The sequence below is a fragment of the Macaca thibetana genome, chromosome 3 (genome assembly GCF_024542745.1).
Source record: "Macaca thibetana thibetana isolate TM-01 chromosome 3, ASM2454274v1, whole genome shotgun sequence".
NCBI classification, from domain to species: Eukaryota; Metazoa; Chordata; class Mammalia; order Primates; family Cercopithecidae; genus Macaca; species Macaca thibetana.
The window spans coordinates 23,288,782-23,307,743 of record NC_065580.1 but is presented as its reverse complement, the minus strand read 5'-3'; the positions used below and the strand labels follow the sequence as shown (position 1 = coordinate 23,307,743).

General features: G+C 45.8%; 1 protein-coding gene and 1 long non-coding RNA gene across 3 annotated transcripts in view; one reads left to right on the top strand and one right to left on the bottom strand.

Annotated features, from left to right (window-relative positions):
- SLC13A4 (solute carrier family 13 member 4) overlaps positions 1–18,962 on the bottom strand; it is a 47,354-nt gene that overhangs the window by 3,551 nt on the left and 24,841 nt on the right. The window contains exons 6-15 of one of the 2 annotated variants that reach the window (XM_050782410.1): positions 17,999–18,038; positions 16,865–16,945; positions 14,542–14,726; positions 11,130–11,249; positions 9,908–10,009; positions 8,092–8,193; positions 7,313–7,410; positions 6,974–7,098; positions 1,596–1,757; positions 206–343 (exon numbers count right to left, since the gene is read on the bottom strand). In XM_050782410.1, coding sequence (XP_050638367.1) covers positions 206–343; positions 1,596–1,757; positions 6,974–7,098; positions 7,313–7,410; positions 8,092–8,193; positions 9,908–10,009; positions 11,130–11,249; positions 14,542–14,726; positions 16,865–16,945; positions 17,999–18,038 — 1,153 coding nt within the window. The remainder of the gene's footprint in view (positions 1–205; positions 344–1,595; positions 1,758–6,973; positions 7,099–7,312; positions 7,411–8,091; positions 8,194–9,907; positions 10,010–11,129; positions 11,250–14,541; positions 14,727–16,864; positions 16,946–17,998; positions 18,039–18,962) is intronic. The other variant, XM_050782411.1, reaches the window with a different exon arrangement.
- On the top strand, positions 1,754–9,323 carry LOC126949699 (uncharacterized). The gene is made up of 2 exons (XR_007723885.1): positions 1,754–3,388; positions 7,336–9,323. It is a non-coding gene; the product is annotated as an uncharacterized LOC126949699 (long non-coding RNA).

Here is an 18,962-nt window from a genome sequence, read left to right as displayed (position 1 = left end):
GCTGGGGAGAGCACATTCTTGCTATCCTTGGTGCTTACAGACCAACCAAAAACCTTTTTATAAGTGCTGTTCTTGCTACCACACTGGGTTAGTGTTGACAGGCCAGGGACACTGCTACAAAATAAGCTTTGAAAGAAGGCTGCAGAGCTGGTCATCCCTGTCCTCATGGCAGCTGGGCCTGGCAGGGAGAGGCACCCCAACTCACCATATCTTTGATCTGGCAGTGCCCATAGCTGAAGACGATGGCATTAGGGGGATTGCCCACAGGCAGCATCACTGCAAAGGAGATGCACATGGTGACTGGGATCAGGGTGTAGAGGGGGTTAATGTGCAGCGTTTCAGACTAGAAGAGAGAATTCACAGAAACATTTCACGAGATTAGGCTTGCATTTCCTGTGCTTAACGTAACGAGCATGCTTTAATGATGACTTGGTGCTGGCTAACCTTAGCAGGACACTATGTGGAGGGGTAGTTAGGTCCCTGCCCTCGGGGGCATGCAGTGCCCTTGGCAACCTGAATAGGCTGATGCTGCTCACTTGCTCCACATGGAAATGTGGCTTTGAGTTACTCCCTAGAAGGGATGTTTGATTTTTTTGGTGTTATTCTAAGGAAGTGGTTCCTAAACTTTATTCTTTAGCTAAGACTTCCTTTCCTTAAACCCAAATCTCATGAATAAGTTGCTTTGATTGAAGTGGGGATCCCTCAGTCTTAGGGTACAGAACTAAGGTGTTTTTTTTTCCTAGGGAAGATAATTGTTTTATATGGGATTTGAATCCATGGTCCTGCTCTCAATGTTGCCAAGTTTTAACTGCACTCTCTTGCTCACACAAGCAAGATGACGGAAGGGAGAAGTTGGGGTCATCTGAGCAATAAGCAGAGAGTGTGGGGCTGGGGTTAGAAAGAGCAGTAGGAGACTATGTTGCTGGGGTGGGGAGGGGCCTTCATCTCCTGGATTCTGCCTCCCAGAATGGGACAGATGAAGCATTGGGTCGGATGCATCACCTTTCAGGCTGCTTGGCCAGGCTAAGAACTGGCCATTGCTCCCCTCCCCTATTCCATTCACAACAAATTGGTCTGAGGCTGTGGAGCAAAGCTGACCTTGCTCCCAATCCTCAGAACTTCCCGGAGGACAGTGAATCTCAGTGGAGGCTGTGATGATTGTCTGAGTTGTGATCTCAGTCTTTGCAGCTGTGTGTGTTTTACCTCCATTTTCTGTGGCTACCTCTTTGGCCCTACTCAGGTTTTATCTCAGGAGAGAAAGGTTGATGATGATTGCGGGGAATTGAAATGATAGGGTTTGAAGATTATTTTGTATGTTCTTTGGTTTCTACTCAGGGCTGCCCCTAAACTAATCCTACTCTTTTGGACAAGGATTTCTAGAACTCTTGCTGTGATTTATTAGTGAATCCTTTTATTTGCTAGTTGCTATTTGAAAAACTTCATTTTTCAAAATAGGAATTGAACACCAATCAGTGAAGGCTGTGGGCAGTAACCAGAGGAGAGGCTACAGCCACAGAAGCTGCCCTGAGCTAGGCCTGCCACTCCAGGCCCCTGGGACAGCCTGTTTGGACATCTGGGAGCCCCGCGCTACTCACCAGGCTGCACAGGATGGGCAGGAAGATGGTGATGGTTGCTGGGTTGCTCACAAACTCAGTGACAATGGACACAAGGATGCATGCCAGCAGGGTGACAGCCCATGGCGGGAGGCTGCTCAGGGACAACATCTGGTTCCCTATCCATGTAGAGAGGCCAGAGCTCTGTAGGAAGAGGTGTTACAGTAAGAAGAAAGGAGGAGAAACACATCCCAGCTAGAGTTCTTAGAATTCAGAAGGTCAGGGATGTTGGAAGGCTGGACCACCAGGGATCCTCTGATCTTTAGTCTGAATGGAGCCAGAGGGGTTCATGATTTTTATGATTCGATCATTTTTGTAGCTCAGAAAATTGGTTTTTATGATTGTACAACATTTGGTCTTTCGGTTTCATCATGGGGCATGGAGAGCCACCCACCCTAATTGCCATGATCCTTCTTAGGACTTTGCCATGACAACTTGTCAGAGGTTGGAGATCTTTGCTCCTCAACTTCAATCTCATTACCCTTTCTCTAGCCTCTGACATCCTTACCCTGTGCATTGATTCGACAATGCCCTTCACAGAGGGCCAAGTATAGCCCTTTATTCAGCTTTTGAAATCAGTTTATTTTGTTACCTAAAAACGGGAAAAATGTATCAACATCTGTAGATAGTAGCCTTTCCTGTCTTTTTAGGGAGACGAACAGGCAGAGCTGAGCACTGGAGGTTTTACAGGAGTAATAAAGTAGAGAGGGATAAAAGTATATTTCCATTTAGTGGAGAAGGTGCCTCCTAAGTGCCATGGAGGCTGGTCATTCAGCCCCAACCTGTTTTAGGTTCAAATCCCATCGTGGCTGACATTCGTTCTACTATCAGGATTTTTTTTTTTTTTAATTAAGATGAGGGTCTTGCTCTATTGCCCAGGGTCCAGGATGAGTGCAGCGGCATGATCACAGCTCACTGCAGTCTCAACCTCCCGGGTTCAAGCAATCCTCCCACCTCAGCCTTCCAAGTAGCTGGGACCACAGGCACATGCCATCATGCCCTGATCTTTTTATTTGTAGGGGCAGAGTCTTTCCATGTTGCCCAGGCCCGTCTCAAACTCCTGAGCTCAAGCAATTCTCCCACATTGGTCTCCCAAAGTGCTGGGATTATAGGCGTGAGCCACCTCACCTGGCCTGCCAGTGCTTTTTGAAGACACAGATACGAAGGCATATTGACCATCCTGAATTTATTCCACTAGCAACAGTTACACACATCCACTTAAATAAATGAACATTCTGCCTGGGTGAGGTAGCTCACACCTATAATCCCAGCATTTTGGGAGGCTGAGGAAGGTGGATCACTTGAGGTCAGGAGTTTGAGACCAGCCTGGCAAACATGGTGAAACACTGTCTCTACTAAAAATACAAAAATTAGCCAGGCGTGGTGGCACATGCCTGTAATCCCAGCTGCTCAGGAGGCTTGCTTGAACCCAGGAGGCAGAAGTTGCAGTGAGCCGAGATTGTGCCATTGCACTCCAGCCTGGGTGACAGAGTGAGATTCTGTCTCAAAAAAATAAAACTAAAAATAAAAATAAATATTCCCACTTGTAATGATTCATTTGGTTGTAAGATGTTCACCTGCAAATAGGGAGGGCTATTTCCGTCTCCTACAAAATGAAAGGTATCACTGAGTATTGTATTAAAAATTCCAGGTTGCCATATGCATCCTGCCTCCCTTCCTCTGTCTCTTCTATGTTGACAGGCTCTGCCTTTTCCCATGGTACCGTAGAAACTGCAAATATAATGACGATATGGAGAGCAGGGGCAGAAAGCAAGGTGAGACATTTATGATTCCTCAAGCTCTTAAGTCCTGCTACACATGTTTTACTCTTAAAGACCTCCTTCCCTACACTGTCAGCATGTTACTTTTTCTCCTCTCTTCCAAATTCATCAAAAGCTCATTTCATCTCTATAGTACCCTGGCTACCTCCTGGCGAGCTCATAGACAACTGACAACCAAAGGCCTTCAGAATTCTCTCTGTTGTAGCCACTTCACCTTGTAGAACTTTTCTTCCTTTTCTTCCTCTCAACTGACTGAGAGCTTACAAACCCAGTCTGTGCAGACTGCATCAATTAATGCTTGTTTCAGAGCCCCAAGGCCTCCAGGAACTCTTTAATTGTTCCCTCTGGTAACACATTAAACCTCACTCATTGGACAGAGGCAGGGGAGGAAGAGCAGTTAGTTGAGTGGAAATGGTACATTATATAAAGAAATAGAGTTTTACTTAACATGTTATCCAAATAGTACTGGTAGGTAAAGTGAAATAATTTTTTTTTCTTTTTGAGACAGAGTTGCGTGCTGTCGCCCAAGCTGGAGTGCAGTGGCAGCATCTCAGCTCACTGCAACCTCCGCCTCCCAGGTTCAAACGATTCTCGAGCCTCAGCCTCTCAGGCAGCTGGGATTACAGGCGTGCACCACCATCCCTGGCTAAATTTTTTTTTTTTTTGAGAGGAAGTCTCACTCTGTCGTCCAGGCGGGAGTGCAGTGGTGGTGCGATCTCAGCTCACCGTAACCTCTGCCTCCCGGGTTCAAACGATTCTCCTGCCTCAGCCTCCCAAGTAGCTGGGGTTACAAGTGTCCGCCACCATGCCCGGCTAATTTTTGTATTTTTAGTAGAGACAGCATTTCACCATGTTGGCCAGGCTGGCCTCAAACTCCTGGCCTCAAGTGATCCTCCTGCCTCAGCCTCTTTTAAGTGCTGGGATTACAGGCGTGAGCCACAATGCCCGGCCTAGTGAAGTGAAATCATTTAGTGGCAATCATTTTTCCAGCAGAACGATTTTATACTATAATTTGAAATAAATTAGACTTCAAAGTTAGAAAAAAACACAATCAAAGGAAGTCTCAATTTTTTAAACTCTTGTTATGAAAACATTTTACAGTGGATTTTCTTCACTAATGTCAAAACTGAAATTATTTCAAACTCAGTAGGAATGACATATGCTACCCAAATTATTACTAAAATTAGCAGAGGCATAGGCTTTACAGAAATAACTGTACTATCTCTAATATGTGCACAATTTTTTTTTTTTTTTTTTTTTTTTTTGGTGGCAGGGGATAGGGTCTCCCTCTCTCTCCCAGGCTGGAGTCCAGTGGTGGGATCTTGGGTCACTGCAGCTTTGGACTCCTGGACTCAAGTGATCCTCTCACCTCAACCTCCTGAGTAGCTGGAACTACAGGTGCACACCACCACACTGGGCTAATTTTTGTTTTTGTAGAGATAGGATCTTACTATGTTGCCCAGGCTAGTCTCAAACTCCTGGACTCAAGCAATCCTCCCGCCATGACCTCCCAAAGTGCTGGGATTATAGATGTGAGGCACGGTGCCCAGCCCAATTTTGGTTAAAAAAAAGTAAAACATTGCCAGGCCAATCTTGTCAAAGGCCAAAACTAACAACTGAAATTAAATAAAGATAAATATAAATATTCCGAACTTGGAATGAGAAATATTGATAGCATATATATAGGATGGGTTGAAAGTCTAGTAATGATGAACAGTTAAAAGAATGAAGCGTTCTAATTGACTGCAGTTGTAATATAATTGTTGACATGAGTGCCAAGGATGCTTTATAAAAGCTTCCATAAAAATGCAGGGTGCTGCTTGAATCAGAGCTGAGAAATGGGGCTTGGGTAATGTAACTACTCTGCTTGGCAGTAGACTGGCCACCCCGTGGACCATGTTTGAATAAGGCCAAGTGTAGTGAGTCCTGAGGAGAGAGACCCAGATGGTATGGGTCACTACTTCTTGATTTTTTCATGTTAATAATTATTAGCTAGGAGAGGGTCCCAGAGAACAGAGCTAGAGCCAGCAGTGGACAGACAACATGCAGAAGACCTGAGCTGAAAATAAGGAACAACTATTCTTTGTTCCCTGCACAGGGAGTACCTCGTCACTGGAAGTGTCCAAGCCAGAGGTGCCATGGAGGGAAATCTCACCATGGGCAGGAGATAGGACTCATGCTTTCTAAGGTTCTCCTTAGTGTAATATTCTGTGACCTTCTTATTAATAATGCAGATAGTATTTTAGGCCATCAAAAGTGAACCAAGCCGGGCGCAGTGGCTCGTGCCTGTAATCCCAGTACTTTGGGAGGCCAAGGTGGGCGGATCACTTGAGGCCAGGAGTTTGAGACCAGCCTCACCAACATGGTGAAAATCCGTCTCTACTAAAGTACAAAAATTAAGCTGGGTGTGGTGGTGTGTGCTTGTGATCCCAGCTACTTGGGAGGCTGAGGCATGAGAATTGCTTGAACCTGGGAGGCAGGGGTTGCAGTGAGCCGAGATGGCGTCATTGCACTCCAGCCTAGGTGACAGAGCAAGACTCTGTCTCAAAAAAAAAAAAAAAAAAAAAAAAAAAAAAAGGGAACCAAGTTTAGCATGGGATAATGCACGTAGACAAGCTGGAGGGAGAAATAGTCTGAACCTTAACCTAAGTCATTCTTAGGACTCTTGTCTATTTTAGGGAAGGCTAACACTTTAGGAAATTCAACCATCCCCTCACATCCCCACCCCACTTAAAAGATCTCATCCAAACTCCTCCCAATTAGAAAATCAAGAAGCATTTACATCAGCTTTAGCCTAGATTTTCCAAAGGGGCTCAGTCTATGTATTGTGGACAGATAGTTCACCATGTGTCACTTGAAATATCTCTGGTCCCTTACAGAGTTCTCCTATTACCACTCCTATTACCGATGTCCATCTCCTGTTACCATCTCCTATTGCCACTGTCAAATCCCAGAAGGAGATGGCTACAAACTCCAATAAACCTTTTGCTTATAGCAGCATGGGCCCCATAGATGAAGTATCGATGCCCATGTATCATGATTGTGTGGCACAGCCGATCTGTTCCTCTGTTTCCAGTAGTGCTAACTGAGAAGCTTAGGGCAGGAGGGGACATCCATGCTGCTCTATTGCTTCCCTTCCCAGGGACTCGGTGAACATCTACTTCTCAGGTCCATTGAGTCTTTCCTCCCATGCCCATAATGATTCATTAGGTAAAGATGCTGGAAAAGTATTTCACCCATAAGAACAGAAATCAAGCCAGGCACAGTAGCTCACGCCTGTAATCCCAGCACTTTGGGAGGCTGAGGCAGGTAGATCACTTGAGGTCAGGAATTCGAGACTGGCCTGGCCAACATGGTGAAACCCTGTCTCTACTAAAAATACAAAAATTAGCCGGCATCATGGCGCACACCTGTAGTCCTAGCTACTTGGGAGGCTGAGGCAGGAGAATCACTTGAACCCAGAAGGCAGAGGTTGCAGTGAGCTGAGATCATGCCACTGTGCTCCAGCCTGGGTGACAGAGCAAGACTGTCTCAAAAAAAAAAAAAAAAAAAAAAAAAAGATTGGAATTCAAGAATTACCTTGCTACCAGAAGCCAGAGCATAGCCTCCCCCGACCAGAATGACAATCTCCCAGGGCATGGTCTTCTGGAAGTCCTTCCAAGTGATGATGGGTTCGGTCCCCAGTGAGTGCTCCTGATTCTCTCCTGGATTAGAGAGAGATGTAAAGCCAGATAAACCCTGATAGGCGTGATTTGTGGAGATAGGAACCTAATTGGTGAAGTGGATGATTTGGGATACTGCTATTTCGGGGGGTGGGAATCTGAAGGACCTTGGTAAATCTCTTTGGGAGTATTAGTCTGATTTGGGGATTCTTCAACTAGAGCCACCCCCAGTTTCTTCCCTTGATCCTTCTCTCACCATCATTCTTTTTCCCAAAGCAGGGCTTCTTCGCTGGAATAAGGAAGAGGAGGAAGCCAAGGAAGACAGAGACTGTGGCATCAGTGCGGTAGCCTTTCCTAGTAAAGAGACAAGCATCGCTGAGGAGAAGGGTCAGGAATTTTCAGGAGTAACATGATGTCTCGGGGCAGTCTGTGCAAACACAGTGCCTCTTTTTAGGACTTAGTCTAGAGGTGAAATTAACCTTAGTTCTTGCCAGTTGCTGCCAGTTGATTTAATGGGCAATGGTGAATGTCTGGAAGCAGGGCCTGGCTAGAGTAGATGTCTTGGTGTGAATTTGTGAGCCCGTTAATTGGGGCAAGTCCTAGAAGGAGTGATCAGGAGTGAAGATGGTTAGATAAAGGAGAATAGAAGAGGATGAGACCTCTTTCCTATGAAGGCCACACCTCCATGTGCCTCCCTTCTCAAGTGAGAAGTTGGTCTCTTTTCTTTACAGTTGGTACTTTATAGATGTTTTCTCCTTTAACTCTCATAACCACCTATGAGGTAACCAAGCTTCCAAGAGCTTATGTAATGAGACCACTTGCAGCACTGGATCCCAGCCCCAGACCAGGACTCCAAAGGGAGTTTTTCCTTCCTGATCTCACACTGCAGCCTCCCTAAAAAGAGTGGATTCCCCAGGGAATGAAATCTTCCTGGCTTCATATCTTCCCCTGAGAGTCTATGAAGGATGCCAGTAGTTCTTGCCTGAAGAATTGGGGTGAGGGAGTTGTTCTTAAGGAGGAAATTATATCACTTACTTTTCAAAGAAAGAATCCCAGCCAGGGACAAAGCCAGGCTCCCGGGTAAACCACAGTACGGTCATCAGGATGAAGAAAAATCCAGTCACCATTTCAGGGTAGCTATAAAATAAAACAGAAAGACCCACTCAGGAACTGAGTAATTTCTCCTAGCTTTTTCACTTTGCTTCTGGAAGCTTCTGTATTTAGAGTTTCAATACCCTAGACATAAAACACACTCACTGCCTAACCACTATGAATGGCTGACAGTGAGATGAGGAGAAGACTGAGTGGCCCCAGAAAACATGACATTAACCATGTTCCCTGGAGAAACTTCTGTGGAAAGGGCAAGAGAACACAGCACTGTACATTTATAAAATAATTTCAAATACAGCCTACAAGGAGAGTGCCGTGAAATAGGCACCCCCAAACACTGTGCTGGTGGGAAGAGGAATTGCTACAACCTTTCTGAGGCCATTTGATGATATACATCAGAAGCCTTAAAGTTGGTCATTCCCTGGCCGGGTGTGGTGGCTCACACCTGTAATCCCAGCACTTTGGGAAGCGGAGGCAGGCAGATCACGAGGTCAGGAGATGGCGACCATCCTAGCTAACACAGTGAAACCCCGTCTCTACTAAAAATACAAAAAATAGCCGGGCATGGTGGCGGGTGCCTGTAGTACCAGTTACTTGGGAGGCTGAGGCAGGAGAATCACTTGAACCCCAGAGGCGAATGTTGCAGTGAGCCAAGATTGTGCCACTGCACTCTAGTCTGGGCGACAGAGCGAGGCTCCATCTCAAAATAAAAAAAAAGTTGGTCATTCCCATCATCTAACCAGAAGTGCATACTGAGACATTTATTACCTATTAAAAAATGGAAGCATCCTGTATATCCAATGATATTTCATACACTGAATACATTTTGATACAACTCTATGTTAAAATGAGATGCATCTACTGATAATCCTGTTTCCACAGCAGAGTTAAGGACATGGAACATATTGTACACTGTTGAGTTGAGTACAGTGTTGAGTTGAGAAAGGCAAGGTATACAATGGTTTCGGTGTGGACTGAATTTTACCAAAAATACATAGAGTTTTGCACAAAAAAGCATGGAAAGAAGTGTCAACATTTGTTAACACGGGGTGCTAAGAATTCAGTCAATTTTAATTTTTTTCTTATACTGTCTTGTATTTTTGAAATGTTCTACGATGAACATGTATTCCTTTTATAACTTAAAGCTTTAAATAAGACAGTGTCTACCTGGATTGTGTTATGCAAAGTTGTGTGTGCCAATTGCCATAAAAGGAGAAATAGCACTAAATAGGAAGCTGGGTCCCTGTGGAGAAGCTGATAGAAGTGGCTGAGGGTTGGTTAGAGATTTCTTGGGCCCTCGGTCTCCAAGTCTGTCTTTGATACTGCTTTTTGCCCTAAATATAGCACAGCATCTCCCATCTCCCTGGGAGTGATAACTGGACCACTGTGGTGGCATGTCTGAGCAATGAGAGGAGGCCTGGCTTTGGAAGGAATTCACATTTTCCAAGAGGGTGACTGTGCTGTCTTTCCCTTCTTCTGCCTCCGTCTGCCCCATGGTCAGCACTCCACCCCATGCCACGGCTATACCTTGGACTCCAAACGGAGCAAAGGGAAAGGGTGGCCACCTGAAATCTGGGCCAGCTTGGCTTTGGCATTAAATAGCATCTTCTAAATGCCTGATTCAGAGTTGTGGAAAATTCTCCCAGTGTCAGGGGCTGTCAAGAACAAGGCTCCTCCTGTGCTCACTTTACCTGCTGTGTTTCTGCTGGAGGAGGAGAGAAGAGGAATGGCTGATTTTTACCTAATGTCTCCCAGCTTTTCATATTCTTCTTGGATCCTCTTCTCTGACAACTGTTCCCTTTTGGTCTTCTTCTTCTTGCTCAGAGAGCAGGTCTCTTTAAAACTGAGAGGGGAGAATGAGCAAATGATGAAAGAAAACACACTTCTGAGGCCCAGAGATCAAATATTAGGTATTTACTAAACCACTCGCCTGCTGCGGTCACTTTTCTCCTCTTCACATGCTCTATCCCTCTATCCCCCACCTATTCATACGGCTTTTATCTGCCACATTATCCGGACCCTCATCAACCTTGTGCCCTAAACTATTGGGGATATCCATCTGGGTCTGTCTCTGGTATATTGGTGTGAAGTGATGTCTCAAGGACTTGTGCACGTGTATTCGCGTGGGGTCGTTTCTACCTACTTGTCTTTTACATAAGTAAAATAATTAGTGTAATGTGGTATATGTGTCTAGGTATATAAACTACAACTTTTACTCCACTATGTGTCTAGATGTATAACTAACATTTTTACTTCAGAGAAGCTTTGTCTCTAGCCAAACACACACACAAACATCTGCATATATGGAACACACAGTGTTAGTTTTATATTGGCAATACTGGAGTTAAGAAGTATATAGACATCATTGGTTTGACAACAGTCTGAGTAAAAAGAAAAGTCAGAGAACATTTCTTGACCAATGGGAGCATATGGACTAATAGCAAAACATTATATTATCTTCCCTTTATGTGTTTGAAACTGATCAAATTTGGAGTAGACTGACTTGTTATTTTGAGGCATATGAGCATATTTTATTCAGGCTACTAAGTATAAATCACCCATGCCTATAAAGTTAAACCTAATGCAAATTCTACTTGGAGTCATATTTTTTATTTCTTATTTCTTGGAGTAATTGGAAGTACTCTATATGCTTTGAGAGCAATAAAATGACATTAAATACTCTTCACGTCAGACTTTGTATAAACTGGACAGGCTCTCTAACCATTTAGTTGGAATTAAGAACATTTCTTGTGGAGCTGAGAGTGAAGTACAGAGTTCACAAATATTTAGAATGTCTAGAAGAGACAGCGCCTGACTCTCAGTCCAGGCCACTGCATTCTCCTTGGGCATCCTCTGTGGTTACCTAGCAGTCCCCCTTGCACAGAGCCATCCGGGGCCCATGCCATGGCCTTTGGATCAACAGGGGGGCCTCAGTGCTTTGCTGAAAGGGCCCTGGGACTCACTTGCAGCCTAGGAACAGCCAGTGCATCCAGAACCAGCTGACCACCAGCATGATGAGGGATATGGGGAAGCTGAAGAGGAACCAGGTGCCAAAGTTCACCACCTCTGCGGCTGGATACTGGCTGGAGGGTAAAGAAGCAGGTCAGCAATTAGAAAAGGGAGGGTTTCCATATGGTATTTTGGGGTAGTATGCCAAATGCTCCCTAAAACATACAGCTGGGCTAAGTGGGGAGATAATGATAACAGTATGGTAAAACATTGTCTACAGACTCATTTAGTTGACAGTTGCAACTGTAGAGAGCCCAGACAAGAATCATGAAACTAGCTAAGAAAAGGAATCAAAACAACTAAAATTCATATTGTTAAAGTATATATACTTTGCACTCAAGAGAATGACTCAGGACGTATTTGCCCTTAAAGATTCTGCTAAGTTTATTCATCTGGTTTTCAAGACAACAGAAAAAGGAGCAGCTTGGTATACTTTGTTTCTAAAATCACCAAAGGAATGTAAGTTTTGACTGGGGGACACAGTTCTGGAGAATTTGAAGCTCTAGGGCTTAATGAAGTTTTTAGATATTACAGTGCCCATAAGAGAACCAGGACTTGCAATCTCCAAATCTTTATTAAACATCCACTGGTCTCAGGGTAGAGGGGATTTGTTTGGCGAACTGCTCATTCATCAGCAGGCAGAGCTGTGGCTCCCCAGCCCAAGTGTTGTTTCCTGTGGAGCCTGGATGGACCAGGCCGTTTGAGCCATGGCTTTTGCCTAGACAAGGCTCAGGCCTAAATGACCTACGCTGTGTTTTCCCTGGGTCTCTGTTTTCGGGGCTGGGTGTAAAACTCCTCTAGGTGTGAGACATCCCTCTATCAGTGATCCCTTCTCGCAGATCTTTAACTTCCCTCTCATCTGGATCATCCCTACCAGCATTTAAATGTCTCCCATCTTGAAAACTCCTTCTTGACCCTGCTTTCCTTTCCTTTTTTTTTTTTTTTAAATTATTATTATTTTTTTCGAGACAGAGTCTTGCTCTGTCGCTCAGGCTGGAGTGCAGTGGTATGATCTCAGCTCACTGCAACTTCTGCCTTCTGGGTTTAAGCGATTCTCCTGCCTCAGCCTCCCAAGTAGCTGGGATTACAGGAGCACACCACCATGCCCAGCTGATTTCTGTATTTTTAGTGGAGATGGGGTTTTGCCATGTTGGCCAGGCTGGTTTCGAACTCCTGACCTCAGGTGAGCTGCCTGCCTTGGCCTCCCAAAATGTTGGGATTACGGGCATGAGCCACAGTGCCCGTCCTCTACTTTACTTTTATTATCATCCCACATCTCTCCTTCCCTTCACAGTCAGTTCTCTATTTTCTCACTCACCAGAATCCTCAACTCACCAGAATCTGGCTTCTCCCACCACTTGACCAAGGTCCTCTTGCCTACATCACCAGTAACCTCCATGTCACCAAATCTAATGGATACCTTTTCATCCTTACTTTGCATCATCATTCATTGACGTTAAATATTGTAGGCACTTCCTTTTTCTTGAAATACTTTCCTCCCTTGGGTAGAGTGGCACTAGATTTCCCTTTCCTCTCTGCTGTCTGATACTGTTTCCTTCTGTCTGTTAAATATGTGAGCTTTATATTTATGTCCTCTGTTCTTCTTACTCTGTATATTCTAGGTAATTTCCTCCACTCCTGTAACTTCCCGTACCAGAAGGCAAAATGAATATGTGGCCCCTTTACCCAAAGGTTATTATGAATATCCAGGCAGGGACAGCAGAACATTAAACCAAGCATGACGCCTGTCTGGGCATGGTGGCCCGTGTCCCAGTACCGGTGGCATGCCCATGGCCCCAGCCCTGCAGGCTGCTCACTTCAAATCTATGCCTTCAGCCTAAACATTAATATTTCCCTTGAGAGTCACAGGTCTGTTTTCACCTGGACATCTCAGCCTCTATGCCACTTTTTCCAAGACCCCATTCCTCCTCTTTCCCCTCTATTCCTTCACCTGCTGAGGGCAGGGGCCTGAGAGGCGCAGACAGCCTTTCCCTCTCTCAGGCCCTGTCTAACCTTCCTGAGACCCAGCAAGTGACCTCTGAGTTTCCCTTAAACCTGACTGTTCCTCTTCCCCACTGCGCTGTCAGCCAAGCCACCGGCTGCCCTGGACAACTTTGCAGCAGTGTCCTGAATTGCCTTCCTGCTGTCTGCTTTCTCCTTTCCAATCTGTTCCCCCCCCCCCTTTTTTTTTTGTCTTTTTCATCCAGAATGAGTTTTCAAAACTATAAATCTGACCACCTCACTAACTGCTTAAAATTCTTTAAAAGCATCTCAAAGCCTTTCAGATGTGGTCCAAGTTCCTCAGTGGGTCTTGCCAAGCCCTGGAGATCTGCCCGTGCAGCTCCCTGGCCTCCTCTTACCCTCTGTCGTTTTCTTTTATGTGCTCTGCTGTCCTGCCTCGGAGCCTTCCTACGCACTGTTTTCTTTGTCTGGATAATCTCCCTTCATCTAGTTTACTCCCGTCCTTCAGGTTTCCACATGGTCACCTCTTTAGGGAGGCATTTCCTCCCAGCAGATGGGCGAGCTCCCTGAGCAGGGCTCTCCCTGCAGAGTCTTAGACTTCTCCAGTCTCACTTAGCTCTAATGACTTGATTTTCCCCTTTTTTTTCTTTTTAAAATTTTTATTTATTTATCTATCTATCTATCTATTTACTTTTTGAGATGGAGTCTTGCTCTGTCACCCAGGCTGGAGTGCAGTGGTACGATCTCAGCTCACTGCAACCTCTGTCTTCTGGGCTCAAATGATTCTCCTGCCTCAGCCTCCTAAGTAGCTGGGATTACAGGCACCTGCCACCATGCCTGGTTAACTTCTGTATTTTTAGTAGAGATGGGGTTTCACCATGTTGGCCAGACTGGTCTCAACTCCTGACCTCAAGTGATCCACCCGTCTTGACCTCCCAGAATGCTGGGATTACAGGTGTGAGCCACTGTGGTGGGACTTTTTTTTTTTTTTTTTTTTTTTGAGATGGAGTCTTGCTCTGTTGCCCAGGCTGGAGTGCAGCGGCACGATCTTGGCTCACTACAACCTCTGCCTCCTGGGTTCAAGTGATTCTCCTACCTCAGCCTTCTGAGTAGCTGGGATTACAGGTGTGCACCACCACACTTAGATCATTTTTGTATTTTTAGTAGAGACAGGGTTTCACCACATTGGTCAGGCTGGTCTAGAGATCCTGACCTCGTGATTCCCCCGCCTCAGCCTCCCAAAGTGCTAGGATTACAGATATGAGCCACTGTGCTCAGCCTGTTTTTCCCTCTTTCTACAGAAACTCTTCCATTCTCATTTTCTACCATATCTCTAGCACCTAGTCCAGTTCCTGACACACAGTGGTGGTTAGTAAATATTTGTTGACCAAGTGAATCACTTACTTGTTGAAGTGTTCCAGGAAGATAAGGCTGGTGGAGGTGCCGATAATGGTGGTCAGGCCGCCAATGGTAGCAGAGTAGGATATGCTTAGGGAGAGGCACTTGCAGATCATCTGGTCATGGTGGGACCTGTACTTTCTGTTCAGCTTCTGCTTCCTGGGGCTGGGGGTCAGGACTTGTGGCTTTTCCTAACAAAGGAAAATCAGCGAATCTCTCCATCCCAGCTTGGGCTCTCTGGCCGAAGCATGAGAGGCAGGCGGCACCATAGTACAGCGGAAAGGGTTTGAGCTTGGGTGTCAGAAAGATAAATCACAGTTCCTACGATTTATCAACTTGGGCATGCATCAGAGCTACAGTTTCTTCTCTGTAAAATGGTGGAAACCATATTTTCTCTGCTGAATTGTTGTGAAGAGTAAATGAAGTAATATATGTATAGCACTTAAAACACTTCCCGGCATTTAATGAATGGTAGGCTATTATTATTTTTGTGATTAATGTTATTATTGACAGCATGGCTTTTTATTTGAACTCCAGTAAAACTGGTGTCGCTCCACATTGTATTTGAACAACAAACAGATGTTATTCCTGTAGAGTTAGAATGACAGGATTTGGCCTTCCCCTCGGGCCCTTTCTAATCCTACCAAGACCCATCAAGCTACCTCTGAATCTCTCTCAAGTCTGGCCATTCAAGTCCATCAAGCCCTGATGGAGAGATGACTACAAAATACACCTGGATTATATAAAAACCCTAGTCTTCATTGGGAAGAGGGTTGAAGTGTGATTCTTTCCTCCCTCCCTTCCTCACTCTTTTCTCCTTGCCTGACTTTTCCTCTCTACTTTTTTCTTCCCCCTTGCAGGTAAACTTCAGCTTAGTTGTGGTCCTCTCTGGCCCTGCTTGGTCCAGATGATGGCCTTTCAGGGTCAGAGAGGTTGCTGAACTCTGGTCTCAAGTGTTGCCTGAAGAAGCAAGTCCCTTCTGTTCCCTTCACACCTGGCCACCTTCATTGATTCTTCATGAGACTAGGAAAGTCCTGGTGCAATTGTCAGCAAGTCAGGTCATGAAAGAACCAATGGGGAAGTGCCACCTTGCCATATCTCTCAAAGCCCTTTCCCACTGCCCCGTCTTCCTCGTGGGGCCGAAGTATGTCTGGACCCTTCCAGACCTCTAAAAGATCCATTGATTATCAGAGCTGGAAGAGACCTCAAAGATTCCTTGGTCCAGTGGTTTCCCACAATCCTTTCTTCTAGTGAAATTTTACACAGAATAGTATAAGTGTAGCAATTGGATACATCTTTTTTTTTTTTGAGATAGGGTCTCACTCTGTTGCCCAGGCTAGAGTGCAGTGGTGCCATCATAGTTCCCTGCAGTCCTGACCTCCTGGGCTCAAGTGATCCTCCTGCCTCAGCCTCCTGAGTAGCTGAGACTACAGGCATGTACCACCATGCCAGCTCATGTTTTTACTTTTATTTTTAGTAGAGATGAGGTCTGGCTGTGTTTCCCAGGCTGGTCTTGAATTCCTGAGCTCAAGGGATCCTCCTGCCTTGGCCTCCCAAAGTGCTGAGCCACCGCACCTGGCTGGCATGCATCCAATTTTGTAATTGGAAGTATATGGATGGGTTAATTCCATGGGGTCATGGAGGCTTGGATTTGAATCAGAATGCTCCCCTACCTAGTTCCTTGGCCTTGGGTTATGATTTCATCTTTGCCTTGTTTGCAAAACTGGAGCTCAAAATCGCTACGTCATTTAGCCAAGACCAGAGAAAAAAATGCTGAGTGCAATGATTGGTACATAATAAGCATTTAATAAATGGCAGTTATTTATGATGATGGACATTAAACAAGTGAGACTGTTGAGATGAACCCAGACATTTGAAATCAAGGGTCGTAAGTGACAGTTGCTATTTTATAGAAGCCCTAACATTCATTCATTTGACTTCTGCATTTTATTTCAGAGGAATCGTGCCAGGAAGATCATTATTAGTTCAGAAAAGCAGTTGCCTTACAATCTTAGGACACTCAAATAAAATATTTGCAGTGTCCCTGAAGCATTTTTGAAGACTAGTTTGAGGACCTCTGATCTACACCAACCCCCAGCTTTTATAGTTGAAGACACTGGGGCTCAGGCAGTGGACTGTCTTGCTACAGTCAAAGTGAGCTTGATGTCTCATCTCCGTGGTGCACACAGGCCAGACATGTATGTGGGGAATGAGTGCCTGGTGACAGCTCACTAGCCTGACTCCATTACGACTTCAAGGCCAGTGCCCTTGGGAAGCAGCTCACAGCGTTTCATGTAGGAAACAGGGCCAGAAGGGGCCGTTCTATTACCTGGGATGAGTGTTGCTTCTTGCCCTGGTGTTGGTTTGCAGTTTTGATGGGGTTGGTGCTCGAAGGCACACCATTCAGGTTCTGTTGGGACAAAGGCCATCTCACTGTTAGGAAGAGGAAGTGGTGAGTCAGGTGCCTCGAGAAGGACCACCTAATCATCCCAGGGCCACCCCATGCCTCAGCACTGTGGGAACCAGACAGAAGCCAGGGGGAGCATGCACCCCGCTCAGCCTGGTGTCAAGCTCTCCATTTGAAGAGGCTTTGAAACTAGGCAGAACGTGGCTCTGCCCTTAGAGGAGATGCAGCCTTTCTGGGACTTTATTAGCTAATGAAGAACCCTTCATATAAAAGATGGAAAAAAAAAAAAAAAAAGAAAAAAATCATCACAACCAAGTCCACAGTTTTTTTGTTTGTTTTAGAGACAGGGTCTCACTCTGGGTTGTCCAGGCTGGGGTCAAACTCTTGGGCCACAGTGATCCTCCCGCCTCAGCCTCTCCGGTAGCTGGAACTACATGGGCACACCTTTGTACCCAGCTGAAGTCCAATGTTTTATTGGCCTCTTACACTTCTCCTGAAAAGATGTATAACCAGACTTGGGGGAGTGAAGTAAGTTCGAGTAACTGTGTGCAGGTAAATTCTGCTTTCCCCTGTAAATGTGTTCTTTTTATTTTTATTTATTTTTATTTTTTGAGATGGGGGTCTCGCTGTGTTGCCTAGGCTGAAGTACAGTGTCACGATCTGGGCTCACTGCAACCTTTGCCTCCCAGGTTCAAGTGATCCTCCTGCCTCAGCCTCCCAAGTAGCTGGGATTACAGGTGCCCGTCACCACTAATTTTTATATTTTTAGTAGAGGTGGGGTTTCACCATGTTGGCCAGGCTGGTCTTGAACTCCTGGCCTCAAGTGATCCTCCTGCCGTGGCCTCCCAAAGTGCTGGGATTATAGGCATGAGCCACCATGCCCAGCCAATGTGTCCTTTTTAATAACAACATTTTGTCAGTGGAATCCTCAGTGAAAGGAACTCTAAGGTGGATCTGTGGCTGTTGAAAATCTGGTTCTGAATCTTGGGTTTCCATGAAGAAGTGCTGAGGGATTTTCAAGTGATTCCAAAGCACAGAAAAACCCCAAGGTCATACCTCATTGTGCATCAGAGTGGTGAGGTCTGCGGTGGACCTGCTGGAACCAAGCAGAGGACACAGGAGCTACGTCAGTGAGGCCAACTCCTGGGAGGGGAGGTCCCCCTGCATCAGGCATTTGGTGTAAGGGACTTAAACTCTCTGGACTCCAGTTTTCTAGCCTCCAAAGAAGACTAATCTCTCCCTTGCCTTCTGAGATGCTGTAAGGATTAGTGGGGCCGGGGCCGGCTTCCTTCTGAGGGCAGGGGCAACACTTTCCTTTGATATTAACGATAGTCCTGACAGCAGACGTGGAGTGGTCATTAGATACAGAGTACATATATATGGGCTTTAACCCCCAGACATTGTTAATCCTCATCACAGATCTATGGTACTGGCATTCATACCTCCATTTACACCAGTACTTAGCACGGGGATGCTAAGTGGTGGAGGAAGGTAGGAGTCCAGGAGTCTGTGTCTCTGGAGAGCCTATGCCCCCTGACCATGCTCTTACTGGCTGACTCTGGGAAGACCACTATCTAGAAAGGGGAACTTGTGATATGCGTATCTGAGGTGACAGAAGCAAGGAGGGCCTGGATTTTACCCAGGGAAAGTCGAGGGAGAGGGAGAGTGTGGGGGAGGGGAAGAACTTCTGATAAGCAAGTAGGCTTCAAGGGGTGAGTGTCTCCCACCCCTGCTGGTCCCTTTGCCTTGAGGACAGAAGAAGATGAGAACTTGGCCATCAGTGTAACGGACACACTGAGTGATCAGTGAATGTTTCCAGTTTGTCTTAGTTGCGAGGACAGTGGGTGCCACCAGCTCAGCCACTGTGAAGACGGAGAGCGTATTGGGCACACACATGCGGGATGTGGGTCCTGCGGCCACAGCCCCTCTCCAGGCTCTGCCAGGGAAGGATAAGAAACTCACAGGGGTGCAGAGGGAGGTGTTCTTTGGAGTGAGTTCTTTGCCTGGGAGAAAAATGTGC